The sequence below is a fragment of the Rhineura floridana genome, chromosome 8, assembly GCF_030035675.1.
Source record: "Rhineura floridana isolate rRhiFlo1 chromosome 8, rRhiFlo1.hap2, whole genome shotgun sequence".
NCBI lineage: Eukaryota > Metazoa > Chordata > Lepidosauria > Squamata > Rhineuridae > Rhineura > Rhineura floridana.
In genome coordinates, this window is record NC_084487.1 from 48,816,142 (window position 1) to 48,838,899 (window position 22,758).

General features: G+C 42.9%; 1 protein-coding gene, 1 long non-coding RNA gene and 1 pseudogene across 6 annotated transcripts in view; 1 reads left to right on the forward strand and 2 right to left on the reverse strand.

Moving 5' to 3' along the window:
- LOC133390545 (uncharacterized) overlaps positions 1-10,320 on the forward strand; it is a 39,135-nt gene extending 28,815 nt beyond the window's left edge. Inside the window, exons 5-8 of one of the 2 annotated variants that reach the window (XR_009764422.1) lie at positions 2,428-2,507; positions 8,819-8,895; positions 9,337-9,430; positions 9,964-10,320. This is a non-coding gene — a long non-coding RNA (uncharacterized LOC133390545). Of the gene's footprint in view, positions 1-2,427; positions 8,896-9,336; positions 9,431-9,963 lie in introns of both variants that reach the window. The other variant, XR_009764421.1, reaches the window with a different exon arrangement.
- LOC133390542 (tigger transposable element-derived protein 1-like) lies at positions 1,120-11,266 on the reverse strand (annotated as a pseudogene).
- A 101-nt stretch (positions 11,267-11,367) lies between these two features.
- Positions 11,368-22,454, reverse strand: RRP7A (ribosomal RNA processing 7 homolog A). Of its 4 annotated transcripts, none has more exons than XM_061639344.1 (7): positions 22,354-22,454; positions 20,444-20,586; positions 15,550-15,675; positions 14,781-14,904; positions 14,120-14,217; positions 13,289-13,487; positions 11,368-11,786 (listed from the first exon to the last, which is right to left on the reverse strand). In XM_061639344.1, exons 1-7 carry the CDS (start codon positions 22,415-22,417, stop codon positions 11,701-11,703), a joined length of 840 nt encoding a protein of 279 aa, XP_061495328.1. In that variant the 5' UTR covers positions 22,418-22,454; the 3' UTR covers positions 11,368-11,700. The 4 variants fall into 4 exon arrangements, with proteins under 4 accessions (XP_061495328.1, XP_061495327.1, XP_061495329.1 ...); XM_061639343.1 differs by having other exon boundaries at positions 15,550-15,681; XM_061639345.1 differs by having other exon boundaries at positions 15,550-15,681; positions 22,308-22,396.
- Positions 22,455-22,758: the final 304 nt, after the last annotated feature.

Sequence of the window (22,758 nt, forward strand, 5' to 3'; positions counted from 1 at the left end):
AAAATCAGCTTTCCTGAAGTCCAGGGTGCGCATATGGTTACACTCAGCTTTCGCTTCTGTTAAAATCAAGAATTCAAGTATGGTGTGGTCACTTGAATTTTGGTGGGTAAGGGAAACTGGCAATCTATCGGGAAGAGCCAGGAGTTCAGGCTTAGTGTCGCTTGTAGATTTAGGACCAAAACTTTGAAAACAGCCTTTCGGGGGGGGTGTTAATTACTAAAAGGCAGCATGGAGCAGGAAAGGTGGTTACTACCTACTCGGATGGTGAGGCTTCTCAACCACTGCCATGTAAGTTATCATTTTTCCAAGTATGTACTGTGATTGCAGAGACGGTGGGTGAGACACAGCTTCCCTCTCTTGCATGTATACTGTTTCTGGGATGTGATTAATCCAGCTCACATAGCAAGCTTGGGGTCAATCAAAATGTGCATACTAAAAATCTTTCTCTACCAAATTAGCAACTGCCTATGCTGGTGATAGGTTATGAGGAATTTAATCTGTAGTCTAGGGCTCCCAAAAGGTTGTAATCAAGAGGCCTACTCTCTTCAGATAGCATTGTTCTTTTCAGTGTTTACTTGTTGCACAAAATGGAGTGAGTTTAATTCTCATGCAGACTTGTGGGGCATTTTGTGGCCCCAGGTGCACTTTTCATTGTGTAATTTACACATGAGTAGACCTACAAGACATTGTCACAAACTGTCATCTGTGCAATGTCAAATTCCAGCCAGTTACCACTTACTGTTTTCCTTCTGGAAACAAAAAAAAACACCCACTGGGGTCCCAAAATACCCCAGAAATCGTGTTGTTTCCTCAATATGCATGGAGAAGGAGCCACCGTATACAGCTCAGAAAAATTCTACCTCCTCTGAATAAATTTTTTTGGCTCAAGATGCTGTGGCAATGTTAAGCACGCTTATGATGACCAAACAAAAAAGTCTCTGAGGGACAAAGTGATCCCATCCTTCCACTGGAAACCTCATTGGGCTACAAAGATATACCAAAGTCAGCCAGTGTGATTTTTTTGGCCAGGTCTGCATGAGGGTTAAGCAAAGCCCTGCTTGTGTATGTGATTCAGTGAGTTACTTTACTCAGGTTCCTACCTCCCACAGAAGCCATTGCCAAACTTTGTTGTTGTTTATTGGCTCTCTTGCTGGCAGGGTTATGAGAGGGGCCCAGGATTACATAGACAAGAGAAGCCGAGGAGCTTCCAGTTCACCCCTAGAGATGCCCTCTCAAGTTTAGAGGTGAGGTTCAAGATGTCATGTCATTTAAGTGGGTCTTAGTGTCAGGATGCCTCCAAAGAGCTAACACTTTCATTCCATAACTGTCATTGGGCATGCCTTGCCTCCAAAGAAGCTATTGCTAGTGTTGATGTTTAGCATACTTCTTGAGAGGCTTTCAGTGCAAGAAGCTACTGAAAGCAGATAACTGCATCTGACTTACAGGAATGGGAGAATATGCTAAAGTCTGAGCGGATGTTTTATGACATTCTGCTGGATTTTGAAGCCAACCTGCTCAATTCCCCCAAAGTGCGCAGTCCTCAAGTGGCGCTTCAGATGTGAGTTTTTCTCCTTGGAATCTTCCAGGTTTTGGTGTTTGTTCCATGAGCTAGGGTGTTACAAGGGTGTGTCCTGCTAATCGTGTGCCTTTGGGTACAATCCAGTAGCTGACCTTCTTCAGAAACGGTTCTTCTGAAAGGTCTGCTGATCTGCAAGGGAATGTCAAGGATATCCAACATGGTACTTTCCAAAGGCATTTTGTTGAAGATTCCTCCATACGCACACCCCAGTGCAGAAGACCCACAACTAGGACACTGGAATGAAAGGAAAAATAATGGTGCTCAGAGCTTAATTACTTAATTAAAAAGCCTTCTATCAAAGGCCTTTTAAAACTTTTTTTTAACTCACCAAAACTCTGAACATAACTGGTATTACTGGTTCATAACAGCAATCCATCAAGCCCAGTGTCCTGTTTGATGGCATTGCTTCTGAATATTTTCAGGAAGTTTGCAATGCATTGCTGTGGTACAATAAAGTAACCCAGGCCCCATCAGGTCACTTTTGGAATTTCTACCTACTGTGCATTGGTGAACTTTGTTATGTTTTTGAGTTCTACAGTACTAGGGATTTGGATGAACAAGTGGGTGAAACAAATAATTTTGGAATTGCAAATAATTTATTATTATTTATTTATTTATTAGATTTATATCCTGCCCTTCCTCCCAGCAGGAGCCCAGGGCAGCATTTAGAGGATAAGCTAAAAGTCAACATGAGATAGTTGGGCTGATCACAGAAAAATGATTCAGAAGGGACAAATGTGGTTATTTAACAAAATATGGGATAACTTGATGGGGGCATTTCCAAGAATATCATTCTTGCCCATGTCTTAATGATGAACATAATGCATGTTTCTCCTTGACTTACCTAGGTTATTAAAATCAAACAACCACCTAACAGAAGAGAGTGCAAAGATATTGTTGCAGCGAGGGGCTACTGAAGTGGAGGGAGGTAAGACATCAATACAGAGAATTGGCTGTTGTGATGCACTGAACCTGCCATTAGGGGAGGAGAGCTTGGTGGTAGAACATACTTTAGGCCCCAGGTTTAATGGCTAGCATCTTGAGTTAAAAAATCTCTCTGGTGGTAGGGAATGTAGCAGTCTTGCTAAGAGGCATCAGAGCTGTCAGTTGTGTTAGTGGCTACCTAGACCAGTGATCTGACTCTGCCTAAGGATGTCAGATGACCTAGCACAGTGACTAGCACATTCTGTGGTTAAATATTCAGTACTGATGTTGTTTGTTTTATAGTACTTATATGCTGTCTTTCAAGACAAAATTCTTCCAAGGCAATTTATAGAAGACAACTGAAAGCATAAAATCTTATTTTTAAAAAATGCAAACAAATCAGTTATGAAACTGAAAAACAGCAAGTTTGTAACCAACAAGTTTACTAAGGTCTATTATGAAAAACTGGTTGAGAAGAGGCCATAGAAACTATTTATGCCTCTTGGGGTGCCCCTACTTTTCAGGCCTTTGTCTCTAGTGCTCACCAGTTTGATCATGATTCTGTGAGCAGGGCTTCAGAGGCCAATCTTAAGGTCCACACACATTTGTACAGGTGCTGGCATAACTTCAAATAACCTTGCCCCAAACAGTTTTATATAGTTTTACATTTTACCACCAGCTCTTTAAATTGTGCCTGGGAATAAATAGGCAGCCAATGCAGCAGGTATCTGAATGCCTGGTTTCCAGAAACATCCTAGGGCTGCATTCTACACCAACTAAATTTCTGGACCATATTTAAAGGCAACATAGAGCCCATTACAGTCGTCTAGTCTGGAGTATAACCAGAGTATGAGTAACTGAGGCAAACTCCACATTCTGTTGATAGGGTCACAGCTGGCAAACCAATCTAAGCTGGTAGAATGCCCACCTAGCCACTAGCACCATCTGTGAGGTCTCCATAGATAGTGTCAAGTCCAGGAGGTACCCCCCTCCCATTACAAAAGTGGTCTTCCAGAACAGGCAGCATTCATCTCCCCAGGTCTTTAAATTTTAATCTTCCTAGCTATGACATTCAATCCAGTTTACCATTTATAGTAACTTCCCTCTCTCCTGGGTTAAAGAGAAATGGAAGAAAGTTTGTACAAAATGTGGGATGTAGTTCTTTTCTTTCTCTAGGTTTGGTGTATAACAGAGATATAAGACTCCTTGCAGTGAGTTTTGCTCTAGTTTATGTACCTCCCCTTGTATTTTTCATTTACCCAAAGGGTATCTAACCATGGAAACAGTATGCTTGATATAGACAAATTAGGCCAAGTGTGGGAAACCTTTAGCCCTCCAACTGTGGCTGAAGTACAACTCCCATCATCCCTGGTAATTGGCCATGCTTGCTGGTGTGGATGGGAGTTGTAGTTCAGCAAAAACTGGAGGTCCTCCACACCTGAATTGTGAATGCCTTAAACATGTTGGTACCTCAGCCCGTTTCCTCAATCTCAGCTGTCAAAGGAATTGCTATGAGAGCTTTTGCTGGCTAGATGCCAGCATACTGGAATATTTAATTTCCACCTATTTCTGGCTGTCCTACAGGGCTCTTCTGAAGATGTGCATTTTTGTAAAACAATTTGTACATTAAAAAAATGCTATTGAAACACATGATAGGTGTGCCTAGGACTGTGTGTACTGTGCAATCCTATACAACAGCTGCATCATCTGAGAACCTGAATGATATTTGAGGTTTGGCATTTAATAGGAAGTAAATACCAGGTTTTCCTTGGCATTGTCTGTATAGGAGGCTGGGTCCAATGTCCTGCAGGACCCTGCAGACTTGTGTAGCGGAACGGAGAGTATTGAGCGAGCTTATGTGTGTGTGTTTGAATCTTTGCTAAGATTCTACCTTCCCTGTAAATTAGTCAGACAGAGGCTTTAAGCTTTAAAATAAGAAACAACTACTTTATTCTGGAAGTACATGTTTGATAGGAAAGAGTCCTATATCTAGCTAACTAGCTAAGTTGGAGCAATGAGCACTGCGCCCAGTGCTCGCCCTCATGCTGGATAAGAGGGAGAGACAAAGGAAAGATGTCTGCTCCCCTCGCGAGAAAGAAGACGACTGGAAGGAGGGAAGGAACTGAGATCAACATCCTTCTGCATATCAGTCTAGCAGGAAGAGAAGAGACAGGAGGAGATCAAAGAGATAGGTATAGCCTAGCAACCAAGAGGTCTCCTCTCTAGCTACGTCTTTACCCCCATGCAACCTCAACCCACAAGTTGAAGTTGAACCTCATACATTCCAACAGTCTGAATCCTGGAAAGCCATCACCAGCCAATAGCTGATTCCGAGCTAGAAGGTGGCTTTTTACGTTTCGTGATCTGTCATGCTTTTCTCCCCCCTTGTACTTGCCTGGTGGAACACACTGCCTATTGAAGTTAGATGGGCTCTGACACAGTACACATTTTGTCAGATGCTAAAAACTCAAGATTTCTACAGGTTTCCCAGAAGATGAGCTGACTTGAGTACAATATTCAACTTGTTGGGAGAACTGTTTCTAACTGTTCTGTTTTTGTTGTTGTATGGTATTTGGTACTGTTTAGCATTTTACAAATATTTCAGATAATAAAAAACAAGCAAAATGCACAAATATTTAAGGCACACAAAACACTCCCAAAATTATCTGTATTAAAATCAATAGCACATTGAGGCACATGAAAAAGCAAATGAATGCTGTGATAAAATTTTGAGTGTGTCCTCATAAGATACCCAAACACTTTTTCATTTAAGCCTAACAGCAAAAATAGTATAACCTGAAGGGCTCACCATGCATCAGAAAATTCATGTAATTCCCTCAATTTCCAATGTTCAGGGATTAGTGCTATTGCTTATATGGCCAAAACAGCGCCATTCATGTACATGAGATATCAGTAGGCTTGGAGGAAGCCCAGTTTGCAAAAGTTCATTTTTTTAAAGAAACAACCCCCTAAATGGCAGAATGTCTCCCTGCCCCAAAAAACCCAGCCTACTGAAGACTGAGTGTATTTAGTGGCCACAGAATGTTGGCTGACTGGAAGAGGGTAAGATACACTGACTAAAACAGTAAACAGGGCACTCCATGCTGCACCATTGTGTTGCAGTTTCCCACAAATGCAAGACAATTTCTAGTGTACTGCCCCCCTTTCTCCTTGTCTGTTATCAAGCTTTGAAGACACCTATTATTCACCTTTTTTATAGCAAAATACAGGAATACCCCGCATTAACATACACAATGGGACCGGAGCATGTATGTAAAGTGAAAATGTACTTAAAGTGAAGCACTACTTTTTTTTCACTTATCGATGCATGTACCTCACTACAATCGTCATATACGGGCAAAACTGATGTAAATAGCGCATTTATAACTAAAATAAACATAAAATAAAATAAACCCTTCATGAAAAAGGGTAAGCTTACCGTTAATGTCAGCTGGCAGACGCGAAATGGATGAACGAAAATTCACATGTATTGTAGGAAGGATGAAGGAGAGGGCATATCTTCTACTTCATAAGTCGAGTCATCAAGGTCTAGACGCTTTCTTGCTGGCGATTTGGATGGACTACCTGAAGTAGAAGTAGGGCTTGGGGCTGATGTCGATGCTAGAGATGGACTTTCAGTGGATGTTGATGGTCTGGGAGATTGACTGGGTGCTGCTGGCCTTTAACGAAAGTAGGTGTCTAAGGAGGTTTGAACTGTAGCTCTTTTCTTTTCCCTGTATATTTCTTTGTAACAGGCATAAGCCCCCAAAATGTTAGCATTGACTTTGGAACTTCTTTCAAAGTCCCTATCATGCTTTTCAAAAAGAGCCATGGCGCTATGAAGATGATGGAAAGCTTCCAAGAGAATTTTTGAAGTTAGGCCTTCAGGCTGTTCCATGGTCTCATCCTCATCCGGCACATTTTCTTCTTCTCTCTCCTCTTCAAGTTCCAGAAGATCTTCATTGCTGAGGGGTTCAGTATGGGACACCATAAGTTCAGCAACATCTTCTGGCTCCACTTCCAGCTCTAACTGCCTTGCCATCTCTACAATATTTTCAGTAACATTAGCTACATAATCTTCAAAGGCTTCGACATCATCAACAAACTGTGGGCATAATTTTTTCCAGGCCCCTTTCATTGTTGTTTCCTTGATGTCATTCCAAGCATCTCTTATAGTTTTGATGCAATCCAAGATGTCGTAGCTTTTCCAGAACTTCTTTAGGACTTCTTGCCCTGTCCCCTCTTCATTGTCTATTGCTGCAATACACTTACTGAAGGTTCTTTTCAAGTAGTTCAACTTGAAGGTGGCTATGACACATTGATCCATGGGCTGCAGGAGTGAGGTGGTATTCGGTGGTAGGAATTCCACTCGAATGTTAGGGTTCAGTTCATCTAACGTTTGAGGGTGGCCAGGAGCATTGTCTACAAGGAGCAAAATGTTAAAAGGGATATTGTTGTCCTTGCAATAGGCTTTCACCTCTGGTACAAAGCAGGTGTCAAACCAATCTTTGAAAACGGCTGGTCGCCCATGCTTTTCTATTAGACCTCTAATGCACTGGAAGTCTAGTTTTAACGTAGTTCTTCAAAGCTCTAGGGTTTTGCCAACGATAAATTAGCATAGGCTTTAGCTTTAGGGTACCAGAAGCATTGCCACCTAACAGAAGGGTTATTCTTTCTTTAGCTGGCTTGTAGCCTGGCATTGTTTTCTCCTCTTGCGATGAAGGTTCTTGCAGGCATCTTTTTCCAGAACAGCCCAGTCTCATCCACATTAAAAATTTGTTCCTTGGAGTAGCCTCCCTCTTCAATAATTTTGGCAAGGTCGTGTGGATAGCTTTCTGCAGCCTCAGTATCTGCAGCAGCTGCCTCTCCTTGCGCTTTGATGTTATGTAGGTTAGACCTCTTCTTGAACCTATCAAACCATCCACGGCTTGCAACAAATTCGGCATCCTTCGCTGCCTCACCTTTCTTAGCCTTCAGGTCATTGAATAGGCTTAAGGCCTTACTTTGAATCATTGCCTGGCGTGCAGTCTGATTTTCTATCCAAACTATTTAAGAGTCTTTCCATGTCTGCAACAACGCTATCCCTTTTTCTAATTTTTGTTGTGTTCACTGGCGTAGCATTCTTAACTTCCGCAATAATTTTTTCTTTGCTCTTCATGACCGTGTTAACTGTAGTTCGAGTGAAGCCTAGCCTTTGGCCTGTCTCAGCTTGAGAAACACCTTCATCAGACAGTTTAATCATTTTAAGCTTTGTATCTAAGGTAATAGATTTACGACTTTTCTTTGTATCTGCCATTATATACTGTAATACTGTACTGTACTGAAGGCAAGGGAAAACAATACCAATACACACACACACCCCACACACACGGTAGTCACAAGCCAGCAGTGGCAAAAGCCAGAACTAATGATGGGCAGAGACAGAGAGAAAAGTATTCAATTAAAGCAGGAAAGGAAGATGGGACAATGGAGAGGTATAAAATGAAATCAGGGGGATCTAAAGAATTTTTTTATCACAATCAATTAAAGCAGGAAAGGAAGATGGGACAATGGGAGACAATGGAGAGGTATAAAATGGGACAATGGAGAGGTATAAAATGAAATCAGGTGATCTACAGTAAAGAGCATGAGGTGTCCCCCCCACACACACACACACTGCCGCCACTGACCTAGGCCGGGGCAGGCAGAGCTCCGATCGCTCTGTACTGTACTGTACTGTAGTAACAATTTACTGTAAACAATTTAAAGAAGATCTTTACTGTAGAAACGAGAACCTTCAGGTCAGCAGTCGCTCAGAGTTGCTCTGAACCCTATGGGAGACGATGCTTCGCAACGCACGTGGCACGTGGAACACAAGTTTGGGCGTGCTGTCAGTGTCCGTAATTGCAAAGCGTGCGTACTTTAAGTGGGGTATGGTGGAGTTTGGAGCATGGCCGTAATCACGAGGGTCCGTTAAACGAAGGTACGTAAATCGGGGTATTCCTATATTATGTATTTCCTTAGCTCATTTATGCTTGTAGCAACTTATGTGGTAACATAGACCAAAGGACATCCCAAGGCCAGATAGTGGCAACAACAATACCATTTATCGAGCACTCCCTATTTCCCCCCTGCCAAACAGATGATTGGCAGCAGAGGAGAAAGGGGGTGCCTGCCCCATATCTGTCTCCTCCAGTACAGAATAAAGGGGCAGCGTAGCAGTGGGTTGATTTTCAGGAATGCATGCAAATTGTTGGGCTGTATAAGAAATCCCATGTGTTAAGAAACAACTAATCTTGTCTGTCTGACTTGCTTATCTGTCACTTTCATATATAGCACAGCCACGTTTTTTTATCTCTGGACTGATGTCTCAACTTCTTGAAAAAAATTGAGGCTGATGTACTGGTGATCATGTAAGTGACATATAGATGTAACCCAGGGCCTAGTATTACTGCTTGAGGGAAGTTGGGGTGGGGGGAAGAGAGAGAATTAGGAACACTGATTGCTTCACTGATATCTCCCAAGAATAAGATTGAATAGGCCCTCTGTAGAGCCTAAACCTTCTTGTAGTGTAGAATTCAGGTTTAGCGCAATCCTCTGCATGTTTACTCGCAATTAAGTCCTACTGTTTTGAGGGGGGCTTACTTTTAGGTAAGCGTGCAGGGGATTGCTGCTTTAATTATGAAAATATATTGAACTGGGTAAATATCAGCTTGATCACATGTTCAGCCAATCTATAGTCTGTCCTTTTATAACCACATCAGTGAGAAGGATCAGTGCAAGCTATCCTGCAGATTGCTTAAAATGTATTTGTGTTCTTATTTGCAATTAAGAGTTGGGTGTTCTTATTCTAGAGCACAAACTGGGATTTTTACCAGGAACACTGCAGCTAGCCCTCTGTACTATGCAAAGCCACTGCAGCAAGCATTGAAAACCTACCTAAAAGAGGTGAGTGCAAGTCCTGGAGAACACAATTCTGCCCCTAGGCCTAATTGCATTGGTCTAACTGGGGAGCAGCTTTTTTCACTTGGGGTTTGCATGTATTGAGTGGGGACCGAGGGACAGATGGCAGAGGAAGTAGTAGGAGTCTGGTTGAGGAGAGGGAGGATATAACATGGCAGCTTGAGCAGCATTTCCATTGTGCAAAGTTTCATTGTCCTCCATAGCTCTTCTCCTCCCCTGAACTAGCTGAAGCAGAATTACGTAAACTGACCTTTCCTAATGTATCCAGCCTATATACACATTTGGGGTTTTTTCTTCTTTAAGCCCATGATAAACACAGGCCTGGCTAAGAAGCCAACAAAACTACTGAACTGCTTTTCACTCCACTGCCAGTTATAGCTGTGGCTGGATGGGTTCCTCCAGCCTTCCTTTACGACCCCAATGATAATGTTTCGTAACCTCTATTAGTATCATTGTTTCATATCCCTGAATTTTCTCTTCTATAGTCCATTTCTCATTGTGTTCTCCCTTACTCTTAGCGTTTCCTCCATGTCAAAGTTGCTGGCAATCATTTTGTCCACCTGAATGAGCCTCAGGTTGTGTTTGAGATCATCAACACCTTCTTAAACAAGGACAGGAGCCCCAAAGCCAGACTGTAAGCAGCATCCCCACCCTACCGGCAGATGGATTCATTAGGAAGATTCAGCCCTTCTTGAAAGAGAATGGTGCAGTTGAACTATCTGCAGGAGTAAATCTTGTGGCATAGCGCCGACAACTTGCACAAGGAATAACTTGACATTTAGCATGAACTGTTCTGTTTCTGCTGAATGGTTCAGCCAGATTCAGTTCCTCGTGAATGCCATGGTCTAGTTAAACATAAAGCAAAGGGGTGGGTGGGGAGGGTTGTCTTACAATGTCAATTCATGTACTGGATTGTAATTTTGGGGGTCAGAGCCAGGTGTTCTAAATAGACACCAGAAGTTTGTTCAATAAAGGGAATGTTTTAGCTGTTTACCAAGTTTGTAATACCTTTAGAAGTCATTTTAGGAAAGGCACTTTAGAAATATTTAAAAGAGCTAGAAAGAAACTGTCTGCCTGTTCTTTCAAATGACTTTACTATTAAAAGATGCTGGTTGATGGGACTGATAGACAGTACAAACTTAATTGAGCTGTTCTTCTTCTTGTCTCAAAATAAGACTCTTAACCGTTTGGATTGTTAAAGAGGCTGCTTGCATCCACAGAAACAGGGCTGGACATTGTGTCGACACCTGCCCATTACAAATACTTTATCTGCCTTAGAAATTTGCATGTCTGTCCTGATAAAATTTAGCAACAGCACAGGATGTTCCAGGGACTGTTGCTTTCCACTCTCTGCTATACTACTAGCACAAGCATGTATAATAACCATGCTAGTCTCGTCTCTGCCAACATTAATTACCTCAGGAACCTTTTTTGTTGCAGATGTGACACTGTTGTGTAGAGATGTTTCTTAAAAGAGAAACTGGTAGAGGAAAGGCCACATTAGACTACTTGAAGTGGATGAGATTAACTTTAAAAGCAAGTAGAAGGCTTTATTATCAGTACTGCTTTATGTTTTCTCCATTCAAGAGATTAACACCTCATTGTAACCAGCAGAGCAAGCTTTTTTCTCCATGAGAAAGGGTCTAAGACAGGACTGGGAGGATTGCACCCATTTATTCTGCTGTTGCAATGTACACCTACCAGACCTGTTTTTGACCAACAACAATAACAATATTCTATGCTACTATGCTAGCTCTATTACACTGAGCATTATTGGTACTCAGTACAGTTTTAGGATTTGTACAAGTTAGAAAAGCAGCTACAAGGTACCTGGCAGTTTGACTTACAAGTCATCCAGCAAAGGTCCTACTTTAGAGAAGGCGTGTATCAGTGATGGTGGAGACAAGAAGAAATCTGCTGTATAGAGCAAATAGAAAAATTTATTTACATCTGAAGGCACATGTCTGCTCCAACTGGGAAACAACCTCAGAACTCAATCATTGGATGAAATTAATATTATGCATGGTCCATAGAGCAGTCAGCCATTGGGGATGGCTGCTTGTGAACTGCCAGCATTACACAATCTGAGCAAACAGGATTGTTTCACTTCTAAACCCCTACATCCGCCTGCTTCATTCATCACACTCCAGGAGATACTACAGGGGAACAGAGAAGGGATCAGAACAGGCTTCCGAGAAGCCCCACGAAAAACTCTCCCAGTTGTGACATTTTGGGAACAGCTGTAGATCTGCAACTCAGTAAGGCCGAAACTTCCGCTGCGCCCTCATGACAGCAATTTTTTGCTTGTCCTCCTCAAACTTCTTCCTCAGTTGGGCTATGTCTGAAAGACACACAAAGGAGAGACAGGGAAGTGGGAAGTGAATGAAAACCTATAAGGCTTGCACTTAAAAAACACTCCACCCCAGCATATGATTTCAGGCCTGTGACTATTTACTACTCAGTATGTTGTGAAACGGTCCTGGGGGATTCAAACTCTGTGCTGCCCTTGCATTGAGACTTTAGATGAAGCTTAGGCTAACCACCATCAGGCAAGGACATATTTGACTAAGCTACAATCCAATACATACTTACCTGGGAGTAAATTCCATTGAACCCAATGCAGCTTACTTCTGAGCAGATATGTATTGGATTGGAGCCTAAGACTGAGCAAATGAATAGTCTATTGGGATGGGATGGGTGAGTTGCAGAATGCTTGTATAAGCCCCAGATTAGTCACTGCTGTGGCACCAGGTGAGCAGCAGGAGAAATGGAAAGGTTCTCCTCTAAATCTCAAGGGTAAACATCTGCAGAGTATTTAATACCAAAATTAAATAGTTACAGTTCATGAAAATTCTCACCATTCCTATTCCCTATTTTGTACAGCCATTTAAGACAACAGTTGAATTTAGAGGAACTCTTTGCCAGAGAGCACTATCCTGCCACCATTTTATGTGTCTGGTCACACACATCTTGGGCTGAAAAGGGTACATTTTGTCTGGAAAGGTGAATTAGCAAGAGTCAAGCAACTCAAGACAAAGTGCACTTGAAAATTTCCCACCAAAACCCTTTATTGAAAAGGACAAGGGAATGTCTACACCCTTGATACACTGGCATGGGACCTTCTGAACTCATTCATGCCCAGCCTTCCTTCAGTCCCTCATCAAACCAGCATTGTATCACCTATCACTTGGTTATGGAGAACACTGAAATTTCAGCTGTCCTTTGCAAGAAGTATTTTAAACTCCACCTAAAACTCCACCCCCCCCTTTTTGTAAAGCAGTCGCCTTTCTTTTTGCACACCTGGAAATTACCATTCCAGGAGCACCCTAGTCTTTTGCTCTCAAAGGCTTTAACTGCCTCAGAATTCCTGAATACATCTCCCCGCACTTAAAAAAGTCCACCCTTTGTCAATCTCCCACCAGTTAACTTCATTCAATGACCCTGGACTCCAGTACTAGTAGAGTGAAGAGAAACTTCTCTTTTTACAACACGCATAATTTTATGTATCTTGTTCCCTCTTGCTTCTTCCCTTTTTCAAACTAAAAAAGCCCCAAATGTTGTAATCTTTGTTCACAGGGGAGTCTGATCCAGTCCTTTGATTATTTTGGTTGCCTTTTTCTACACCTTTTAATAATGGAGCTAAAAAATCTTCCTTTCTACAAAGCCCATGGTTATCTAACCACACAGGAGGGTTTCAGCAGACAGTAGCTACTGCTCTTCGGTAGTAGTTTACAATTTCCCCAAGCTTCAAACTGATGCAGAATATCCCATTAAAATTAACTAACTTTCCCCTGCACAAAATCCCACAGAAGGGAAAGAGCAGATGAAGAGGAAATTACTCACGCTCCCTCTTGGTCTCACGATGCTGCCAAGCATAGAAGTTGAGCAACTCTTTGTGTGCTCTCTTGCGCTTCTCCCGCTCTAGCGCGCGCATGTTGGCTGCCTCTGTCCGTGGGAGTCCAGGCTTTCGACCTTTCCGTGTCACCTTCACCCATCCTTCTTCATCTGGAAGACCATCTTCCTTCTCAGCTTTGGCTTCTTCCTACGTCAATGTAAAGAACAAGTGGAGAAACAGGAAGGCAGGGAAAGGAAAGCAGTGCCACACAAGCCTGGTCAGGGAAGGGTTGCTTTAAGTTCACTGCTGCCCCCTGAACTCAGACACATTGTTTATAATCTGGGGGACCTTCCACCCAAATCTGGGGGACCTTCCACCCTTGAGTCCTGGCACAAATTCTTCTGCCATGTGGACAGGGCTTGTTGAAGAAAGCAGAATTCTGCTATCAACCAGGAAATATGGACAATGTGATCCTCCAAACATTCATTGGCCAAGCCAACTATGCCAAAATTTATGTATGTTTATATCCCAGCCATCCTTCTAAGAGCTCAGAGTGGTATACAGAGTCCCCCCTAATTTATCCAAACCACCACCCTGTGAGGCCAGATAGGGTGAGATAGTGAGATAGGCCCAAGATTACCCAGTAAGCTTTGTGGCTGAGTGAGGACTTAAACTCTGGCCTCCCAGATCCTAGTCGAGTACTCTTAACTACTACATCACACCAGCTCTCTACCCATTTATTGTTAAGTACAACCCAGACAGGTGATGCTGAATCCAAAGGACCACTCAAGGGTACATTCAAGGCACATTCAGGTAATGCAATCTCCAGTAATCCATACTTTTGCAACTTTCTGGTCGTAGGCTTGCATGAAAGCGTCCACTTCCGTCTTCAGCTCAGTGGGATCCACAACTGAAGCTGCATACCTGGTAATCCATTCTGAAATAAATAAAAAAATTAGCAATTATTCTGTAGTGTGTACAGTCCTTGACAATGCTATGAAACAGGAGTGGCTAACCCATGGCACAGATCTAGCCCTGCAAGATGCAGGAAGTGATCCAGCAGTGTGACTGGGAGATAAAGCCCTCTGCCTGCTCTTTAGAGAGTGATCTGAGATTGGGAGATAAAATCACTCAGCCTGCTCTTTAAGATCCTTTTTAAAGAACAGTCAAAGGGATCTTTTATCTCTGAATTTAGAGCTATGCAACACAGTGCTGTGATCAGAGATCAAGCCCTCTGCCTGCTCTTTAAGCGTAAAAGGCAGCATTGCCCTGCTCCTCTGCTGGAGTAGAGTTTGAAATGCTATCATGTGTGGGGGTGTGCGTGCGTGCGTGAGAGAGAGACTTGGCAAGTGAGCATTGTGGCTGAATGGGGAGTTGAAACCTGGTCTTCCTAATGCTCATTCAAACAAAACCTCTCCATCAGTGTGAGATGCAGCCACATATTGAATCCCAGCACACCAGAAGGCCAGAGGGAAATTCTAAGCATCTGTATTAACTTACTGTGAATTCCAGTTTGTATAGGATGTCTGTTAGAAGATATCACTACAGGCTCTTGTGTTGATAAGCATTTGGCAGCCTGGACCCCAGCAGGACTCTTAAACACTATGTACGCAACCTGGAACCCCTATGAAGCAAGAAACACATTAATATGGGCAGATTCTGTTTTTGCTCACATGCTGTCAAAAGAATGAGCTGCTTAGCCAGCCACTGAAATAATCACTGAATGGGACAGCGATTTACAGGTTGCTGTGTTCACCACCATTATCATCATCTTTCCCTTCCCATTTGGAAGCCAGATCCCTCTCTTCTACAGATTGTCTCAACATGAAGAGAGAGCACCAGCCATGCATGCTGCCTCTATGGCTCACCTCTGTGTTCAGCTCAATGTATGCAGCTGGACTTTTAAACAGGAGGATAAAAGGAAAGAGCAGATGGCCATTAGCAGCTTCCACAGCTGAATCCAAACCCAGGAGGCTGTACACATGGCCTGCTCTCCTTCCTCCACCCCACAATTAAAGGGTTATTCCTGCCACAAACACCACAATGCAGTTTTGTGCTATGCAAGTAGCAGTTTTTTGCCTGATACACAGACAAACTGCAAAGTTGCTTAAGTTGCAGGGAAACTAAGCTTAGGGGGTTGTAACAGTAACATAGCCATGGAACATTTGCTGTGGTCCTTTTTAAGAGCAATCTCCTCCCAAAATGCAAGTATCTCACCTTTTTCCCACCCACCCTTCAAAATTCCACCCTTGTACAATAGTTTTTGTACCCTAGATGTCTCTGTATTGAAGAACTTCGTCTTGGGCATTTCTGTCTTTTCTCCCGGCCTTGGCTTTTCACACATCTCCACAGACTGTACAGCGCAGCAACCGGAGAACAGCCTTGACAAACATTCCTCAAGCAACAAAATGAAATTCAGCACAATTCAGGGTTATATGAGGGCCATTTCCTGAAAGCTGAAATCATCCCTGTTACCTTGCCTAATAACCTCACCTGCTAGTTGCTTCCCTGCTACCTGTATTCGATCCTTGGCTGCCTTTCCAACTGAAAACTGTTCCCCATTTTCTTTTAATGCTCTCACAGCAGCATCCACTGCCCTGCCCCTTCCCTTTCAGAACTTGGTCATGCTACCTTCTCCAACTCAGGCATTTCGTCAAAGCAAAGAAAATTTGAGAAACAGGAAACTAGGAAGGGCCACCAATCTTGGTTCACATTTATTTATGTTTTTAAAAATAATTTATATTCCAGGGCTCTCCTACAAGGCACTGGTCACTTGGTAAGGCACTCAAGCTGACTAGCTGAGTTCAGATTTCCCTTAATGATCCTCACAAGCTGCCACTACCTACTGTGTTATAGAGAGCAGCAGGGCTCTTTCCCTGTATCAAGGCTAGAGAACCTTTGGCGCTCCAGATGTTTTTGGACTCCAACTCCCATCAACTCCCATAGGCAAAAAGTCTTCCTTCAGAAAATGGAAGTCTTGTCCGAATGAAGAAAATAAAAAAGAACACAAACTCTGGCAAAAGAAATGCAAGAAGACAATAAGGGATGCTAAAAAAGAATTTGAGGAGCACATTGCTAAGAACATAAAAACCAACAACAAAAAATTCTATAAATACATTCAAAGCAGGAGACCATCTAGGGAGACAATTGGACCCTTGGATGATAAGGGAGTCAAAGGTGTACTAAAGAACGATAAGGAGATTGCAGAGAAGCTAAATGAATTCTTTGCATCTGTCTTCACAGTGGAAGATATAGGGCAGATCCTTGAACCTGAACTAACATTTGCAGGAAGGGATTCTGAGGAACTGAGACAAATAGTGGTAACGAGAGAGGAAGTTAAAGCTTAATGGACAATATAAAAACTGACAAATCACCGGGCCCGGATGGCATCCACCCGAGAGTTCTCAAAGAACTCAAATGTGAAATTGCTGATCTGCTAACTAAAATATGTAACTTGTCCCTTGGGTCCTCCTCCGTGCCTGAGGACTGGAAAGTGGCAAATGTAACGCCAATCTTCAAAAAGGGATCCAGAGGGGATCCCGGAAATTACAGGCCAGTTAGCTTAACTTCTGTCCCTGGAAAACTGGTAGAAAGTATTATTAAAGCTAGATTAACTAAGCACATAGAAGAACAAGCCTTGCTGAAGCAGAGCCAGCATGGCTTCTGCAAGGGAAAGTCCTGTCTCAGTAACCTATTAGAATTCTTTGAGTGTCAACAAGCATATAGATAGAGGTGATCCAGTGGACATAGTGTACTTAGACTTTCAAAAAGCGTTTGACAAGGTACCTCACCAAAGGCTTCTGAGGAAGCTTAGCAGTCATGGAATAAGAGGAGAGGTCCTCTTGTGGATAAGGAATTGGTTAAGAAGCAGAAAGCAGAGAGTAGGAATAAACGGACAGTTCTCCCAATGGAGGGCTGTAGAAAGTGGAGTCCCTCAAGGATCGGTATTGGGACCTGTACTTTTCAACTTGTTCATTAATGACCTAGAATTAGGAGTGAGCAGTGAAGTGGCCAAGTTTGCTGACGACACTAAATTGTTCAGGGTTGTTAAAACAAAAAGGGATTGCGAAGAGCTCCAAAAAGACCTCTCCAAACTGAGTGAATGGGCGGAAAAATGGCAAATGCAATTCAATATAAACAAGTGTAAAATTATGCATATTGGAGCAAAAAATCTGAATTTCACATATACGCTCATGGGGTCTGAACTGGCGGTGACCGACCAGGAGAAAGACCTCGGGGTTGTAGTGGACAGCACGATGAAAATGTCGACCCAGTGTGCGGCAGCTGTGAAAAAGGCAAATTCCATGCTAGCAATCATTAGGAAAGGTATTGAAAATAAAACAGCCGATATCATAATGCCGTTGTATAAATCTATGGTGCGGCCGCATTTCGAATACTGTGTACAGTTCTGGTCGCCTCATCTCAAAAAGGATATTATAGAGTTGGAAAAGGTTCAGAAGAGGGCAACCAGAATGATCAAGGGGATGGAGCGACTCCCTTACGAGGAAAGGTTGCAGCATTTGGGGCTTTTTAGTTTAGAGAAAAGGCGGGTCAGAGGAGACATGATAGAAGTGTATAAAATTATGCATGGCATTGAGAAAGTGGATAGAGAAAAGTTCTTCTCCCTCTCTCATAATACTAGAACTCGTGGACATTCAAAGAAGCTGAATGTTGGAAGATTCAGGACAGACAAAAGGAAGTACTTCTTTACTCAGCGCATAGTTAAACTATGGAATTTGCTCCCACAAGATGCAGTAATGGCCACCAGCTTGGATGGTTTTAAAAGAAGATTAGACAAATTCATGGAGGACAGGGCTATCAATGGCTACTAGCCATGATGGCTGTGCTCTGCCACCCTAGTCAGAGGCAGCATGCTTCTGAAAACCAGTTGCCGGAAGCCTCAGGAGGGGAGAGTGTCCTTGCACTCGGGTCCTGCTTGCGGGCTTCCCCCAGGCACCTGGTTGGCCACTGTGAGAACAGGATGCTGGACTAGATGGGCCACTGGCCTGATCCAGCAGGCTCTTCTTATGTTCTTATGTTCTTATGTAGTCCAACATCACCTGGAGAGCCAAAGGGTTCCTTAGGCCTGCTCTACATGTTTACTTGAATATATCCAAACAAGACATGTGGGGTGAGAGACACTAACCTTAAAAGCCACCCAGACCCAAACACAGGTAGTTAAAACTGTCATATATTTATTTAGAGAATTTAATATCCAGAATAAGTAAAATAAGTAAACAATAATCGCACAAGTTGTAATATCCTAACCTATCTCTCCTGTTCATAACATTCCTAACTCTTTTACGTATACTTTCTTTCTCTCCCTCCTTTCATGTCCCTTCACAATCTTCTCAGCTTCTCATCCCTCTCTTCACCTGTCATTCTCAAGATACATTCTTCACCTGTCACTCTAACTCCACCCAACATTCCATCATGCTCTGCTGTCAATAATTCTTCTGCTCCCTCTTCTGTTACAACACCCTTCACTCAGATGGACTGCAAGGCGGTGTTCAAGAGCAATATATCAACATCATACAGGCATCCTTCATTACAGTAAAACTGAGAGTCAACAAAACTATAAAAAGTATAAAGCAGACAGAAGCAGTGGAAGTAAAACCAATTTAAAATGCCTGGACAACTAAAAAATGTCTTGACTTGGTGCTGAAAAGTTTTGGTATACTCTCCAATATCAAAGCATAATGCATCTTCTCTAAGCCTACATCCTCAACCAAAATCTTTACGTATTGTAGATATCACCAATGCATTTATATATAGTAAAGAGTGAATATGTGCAGATATACAACAGAAAAAAACAACTGATCTCACATCTGACACAGCAATGGCTAGTTTTTCAGTTACTGGCACTCTTGATCTAATGTCTGCATTGATTAAACAAGTTGGCTGGCCATGGACAGAGTACAGGTCTATGTTCCTGAATCATCCAGCAGGAGTTTCCTAGCATTTCACTAGGCAGCATGAATATTTCACAGCAATAAAGGAAATACTGTGGAAAGTTTTGCAGAGTGGGTGAAGGGTGAGGAAGATGATGCCTCTATTTCATAAATATGGCGTGAGAAATGTTTCAGGTCTTCCTCTTACAACTTGCTCTTTGTCTCAATTAGATAAAAGAACCTTTCTGAAAGAATTAATAATTTTCATCACTATAATACTTAAGCGGGGGTTGGGAATCTGTGGGCTTCCAGATGTTGTTGGACTACAACTACCATCATCCCACACCTTTGGCCATGCCAGATGGAGCAAATGGAGTTGGAGTCCAACAATATTTGGAAGGCCACAGGTTTCCCATCGCTGCTTTAGAGTGCTGAACAAGTGTCTCATTTTTTAAAATAAAAATCTGTATTTCAAATGGGTGAGGGGAATGACTGCCATTTGAGACATTGTGGCTTTAAGGGTGCTTAATGAGCTTGTAATGATGGTGAGATCTGAAAAAGAGACTGCCAGGTTCAAAGCTTATCCATCATGCTACACTAACTTGGAACTACTAACACTTTCAGTTCTTACAGTTCTCATAGAAACAAACTTGAGGGGAAGGGCTGGAGCTCAGTAGCAGAGTATTTGTTTTGTCTGACGAAGCTCTCGGGTTCAATCCCCTGGCATCTCCAATGTCACCTGTCAGAAACCTGGAGAGCCACTGCCAGTAAGTGCAGACAATTCTGATGGAGGTAAACCAAATTGACTGATTCGATGTGAGGCAGCTTCTTCATATGCAACCCAGTCAGTCATCTAGTCCTAAGAATCAGTTGCAGGTCAATATCTACAATCTCCTAGCGAGATACTCACATGGGCTATATTTTGAATATTCCCAACAACTGGGGTAATTAGTTGCATTGATACTGAGGTTCACTGACTGGATGGATGACAAAGAAAATCAAAAGCAATCCAGTAGCCAGTTATCAACGTCCCACAACTTATGAGCTGTATGTCTACTATTTTAGAGATATGCTTTTTAAAAATAGCCAGAATGTAATTCTTAATTATCTTTTCCAACCAGAACACACAGACTCAACACTCTCTTCTCTCTTTCCTTATAACACTACCTTCTCTTTGGAGCTCTCCTGATTAAATATCAATGTGTGTTACCTTTTCTGCTGTTCAAAGTGTACAAGGGCCCTCGTTTAAACCCCTTCCCTAAATAAACTCACCTCTGTACAATATGGGGGGACATTCAAGACAAAAAGTGTACGGTTCTGAGGCCTCTTAAGATCTGTGTCCTCTCTGACTTTGTGTTCCTTCACATAGAGGTAGTGAGGTGACTGATGCTCTTCAGAGAACTTAACTGGAATAACTAAAAGGAAAAAGGAACATTGTGTGAACAAATAACTTCAGCAAGTACCATAGCCCAGAGAATACTTTGACACACCTAAAAAAAAACCAGCCTACAGAAATCAATCATATTAACCAATGACTTTTCACAAATATAAGTTTATTGACATGCCGATAAGTAGGGGTGTAGACAGCCCTCCCTATCTGTTGTGTGGCCCCCAGGGAGGGCCAATCGGCCTTGTCTCAAAGAGGGGATCACTGCCCCAGATCCATCTTCAAAGGTATTTGAGGGCAGAGCTAAGTTTTTTTAAATTAAAATATGGTCCCGAGGGGGGGTGGGAAGGAGACAGTATGTCTCCTTCTCCCCTGACTAAGAGCAGGCGGGTGCAACCAGCACCGTGCAGGAAGGAATCATTCTGCTTACCAGTTGGCAAGCAGGATGATTCCGTTCTGCATGTTGCCAGTTGCTGCTCCTTTGTGAGCAACTTCTCTGCATGCAGGGAAGCCACCCGCAAACAAGCACCAAAAAGATGAATCCTCCCACTTATCAGCTGATAAGCAAGAGGATTCCATACTGTGGGGTGCTGCTCCTCTGCATGCGGCTTCCTTGTACTCTGAGTTGGTTTAGCCCAGAAGCAGATTTATCATCACACAGAGATCAGAGAGGGGCTTGGCCATCTCATAGTATATTGAGACAATTTCCAGCATCCCACTAAGAAACCAGTGAGAGCTGCCCATGGAAATCAATGGAGAAATCCAAAATTTGGACTAGGCACTAGCCATAACAAACAAAAGATGGCAGGACAGAAAATAATGTCTTTTCTAACTCTGGTCTCATTTGAGCGAAACATTTAACTTTTTAAAAAAGCTTTTCAACATTAACAAAAAACAGTCCATTATCGCCATACTACAGGTTAGAGGGAAGGGTGGCTGGAGAGGGGCTAATGACAGCTCTACAATCTAGTTTACTCTGAATATTGAAGTGCTGGGGTGAAGCTGAGAGTGTGGTTTACAGCAACCCTACAATATAATCCACTGCAGGTTAGGGGATTGTGCTGAAAAAGCCTTGATTAAGATGCCCCAGCAATATACTCCACTGTTCACACAGCAGGGCAGAGAATGGTTTTTATGCCCAGGCAAAAATCCAGCATACGAAACACTACTAATTTTGCAGTAAACTTATTTAGATTTCCGCTTCTGTCCCTACGCCAGATCAAATCCAGGACTCAGTTGCACGAAAGGCCTCCTACTTCACCGACTTGCATGCAGACGAGTTGTGCTTTAAAATGTTCAAAAACTATACATAAACATACGAAGTAAGAGCCGAGTTAAAAGGAGCAAGCACTCTTGGTTTAATGCTTGTTGAGGGGGCGTGAGGAGAGAACCCGTTGCCCAGCCAGACAATTAAAATTGAATTTCTCCACTGATTTTCATGCAGAGCTCCCACTGTCACCTCGAGGAAGAAAACATAAAACCGGAAATATTTATATAATTCTACGCTTACCATCTCATCGAGATTCGTGCCTCAGTGATATGAACCTTATAGAAATGTCTGACTTGCGGAGAGAATGACTTTCTATAGGGTTCTTGTCACCTTATAGAAGGCAAAGCGGCAACTACTGCAGAAGCCATAGGGAAACAGAGCGAGCCTAGGAAACCGGAAGGGCCACCCTACAGAGCCCACAAAGAATCTCGTGGCATCTAACAAATCTCCCCCACCCCCCGACTGTCTTCCCCCAATACCGGAGGAATTACTGTGCTGACGCCCCCCGCCTCCTCGTTTGCCCACCCGCATAGCCTAGAGGGGCGACAGCCTCCCGATCTTTCACACGCGTCCTCTTGGAATCCGCCATCTTGACTGACTAGGAGGAAGTTGCGTCGTCCAACGAGTTTATATCGTAAAGGTTTCTGGGAGCGGTAGTTCTTCAGGGAACCAGAGGGGCGGGGTGGAGGCAGGCTCGTAGCTCCCGGGGGACAAGATCAGGATTCCGTGGGGGAAAAAAACGTTTCCGATGTTTGGCTTTCAATTTAGCAGCGTCCTTCCAGTTCCCATGCATGCTTACTCGGAATCAAGTACCACTACGCTGAATGGGGCTTACTCCCAAGTAAGTGTGTACAGGATTGCAGCCTTAGTTTCTAAATCGACATTGTGTGCAAAGTAAAACGCACGCCAGCAACGTCCTGCTGTAATTTT

What these genes read in the sequence shown, in the direction of transcription:
- RRP7A (XM_061639343.1), bottom strand. Translation starts at nt 22,417, where the DNA reads ATGGCGGATTCCAAGAGGACGCGTGTGAAAGATCGGGAGGCTGTCGCC. An exon ending in TATACAAACTGGAATTCACA is followed by an intron (nt 14,218 to 14,780) that starts GTAAGTTAATAC and finishes TATTTATTTCAG; the next exon opens with AATGGATTACCAGGTATGCA. An exon ending in TCGTGAGACCAAGAGGGAGC is followed by an intron (nt 11,787 to 13,288) that starts GTGAGTAATTTC and finishes TGTGTCTTTCAG; the next exon opens with ACATAGCCCAACTGAGGAAG.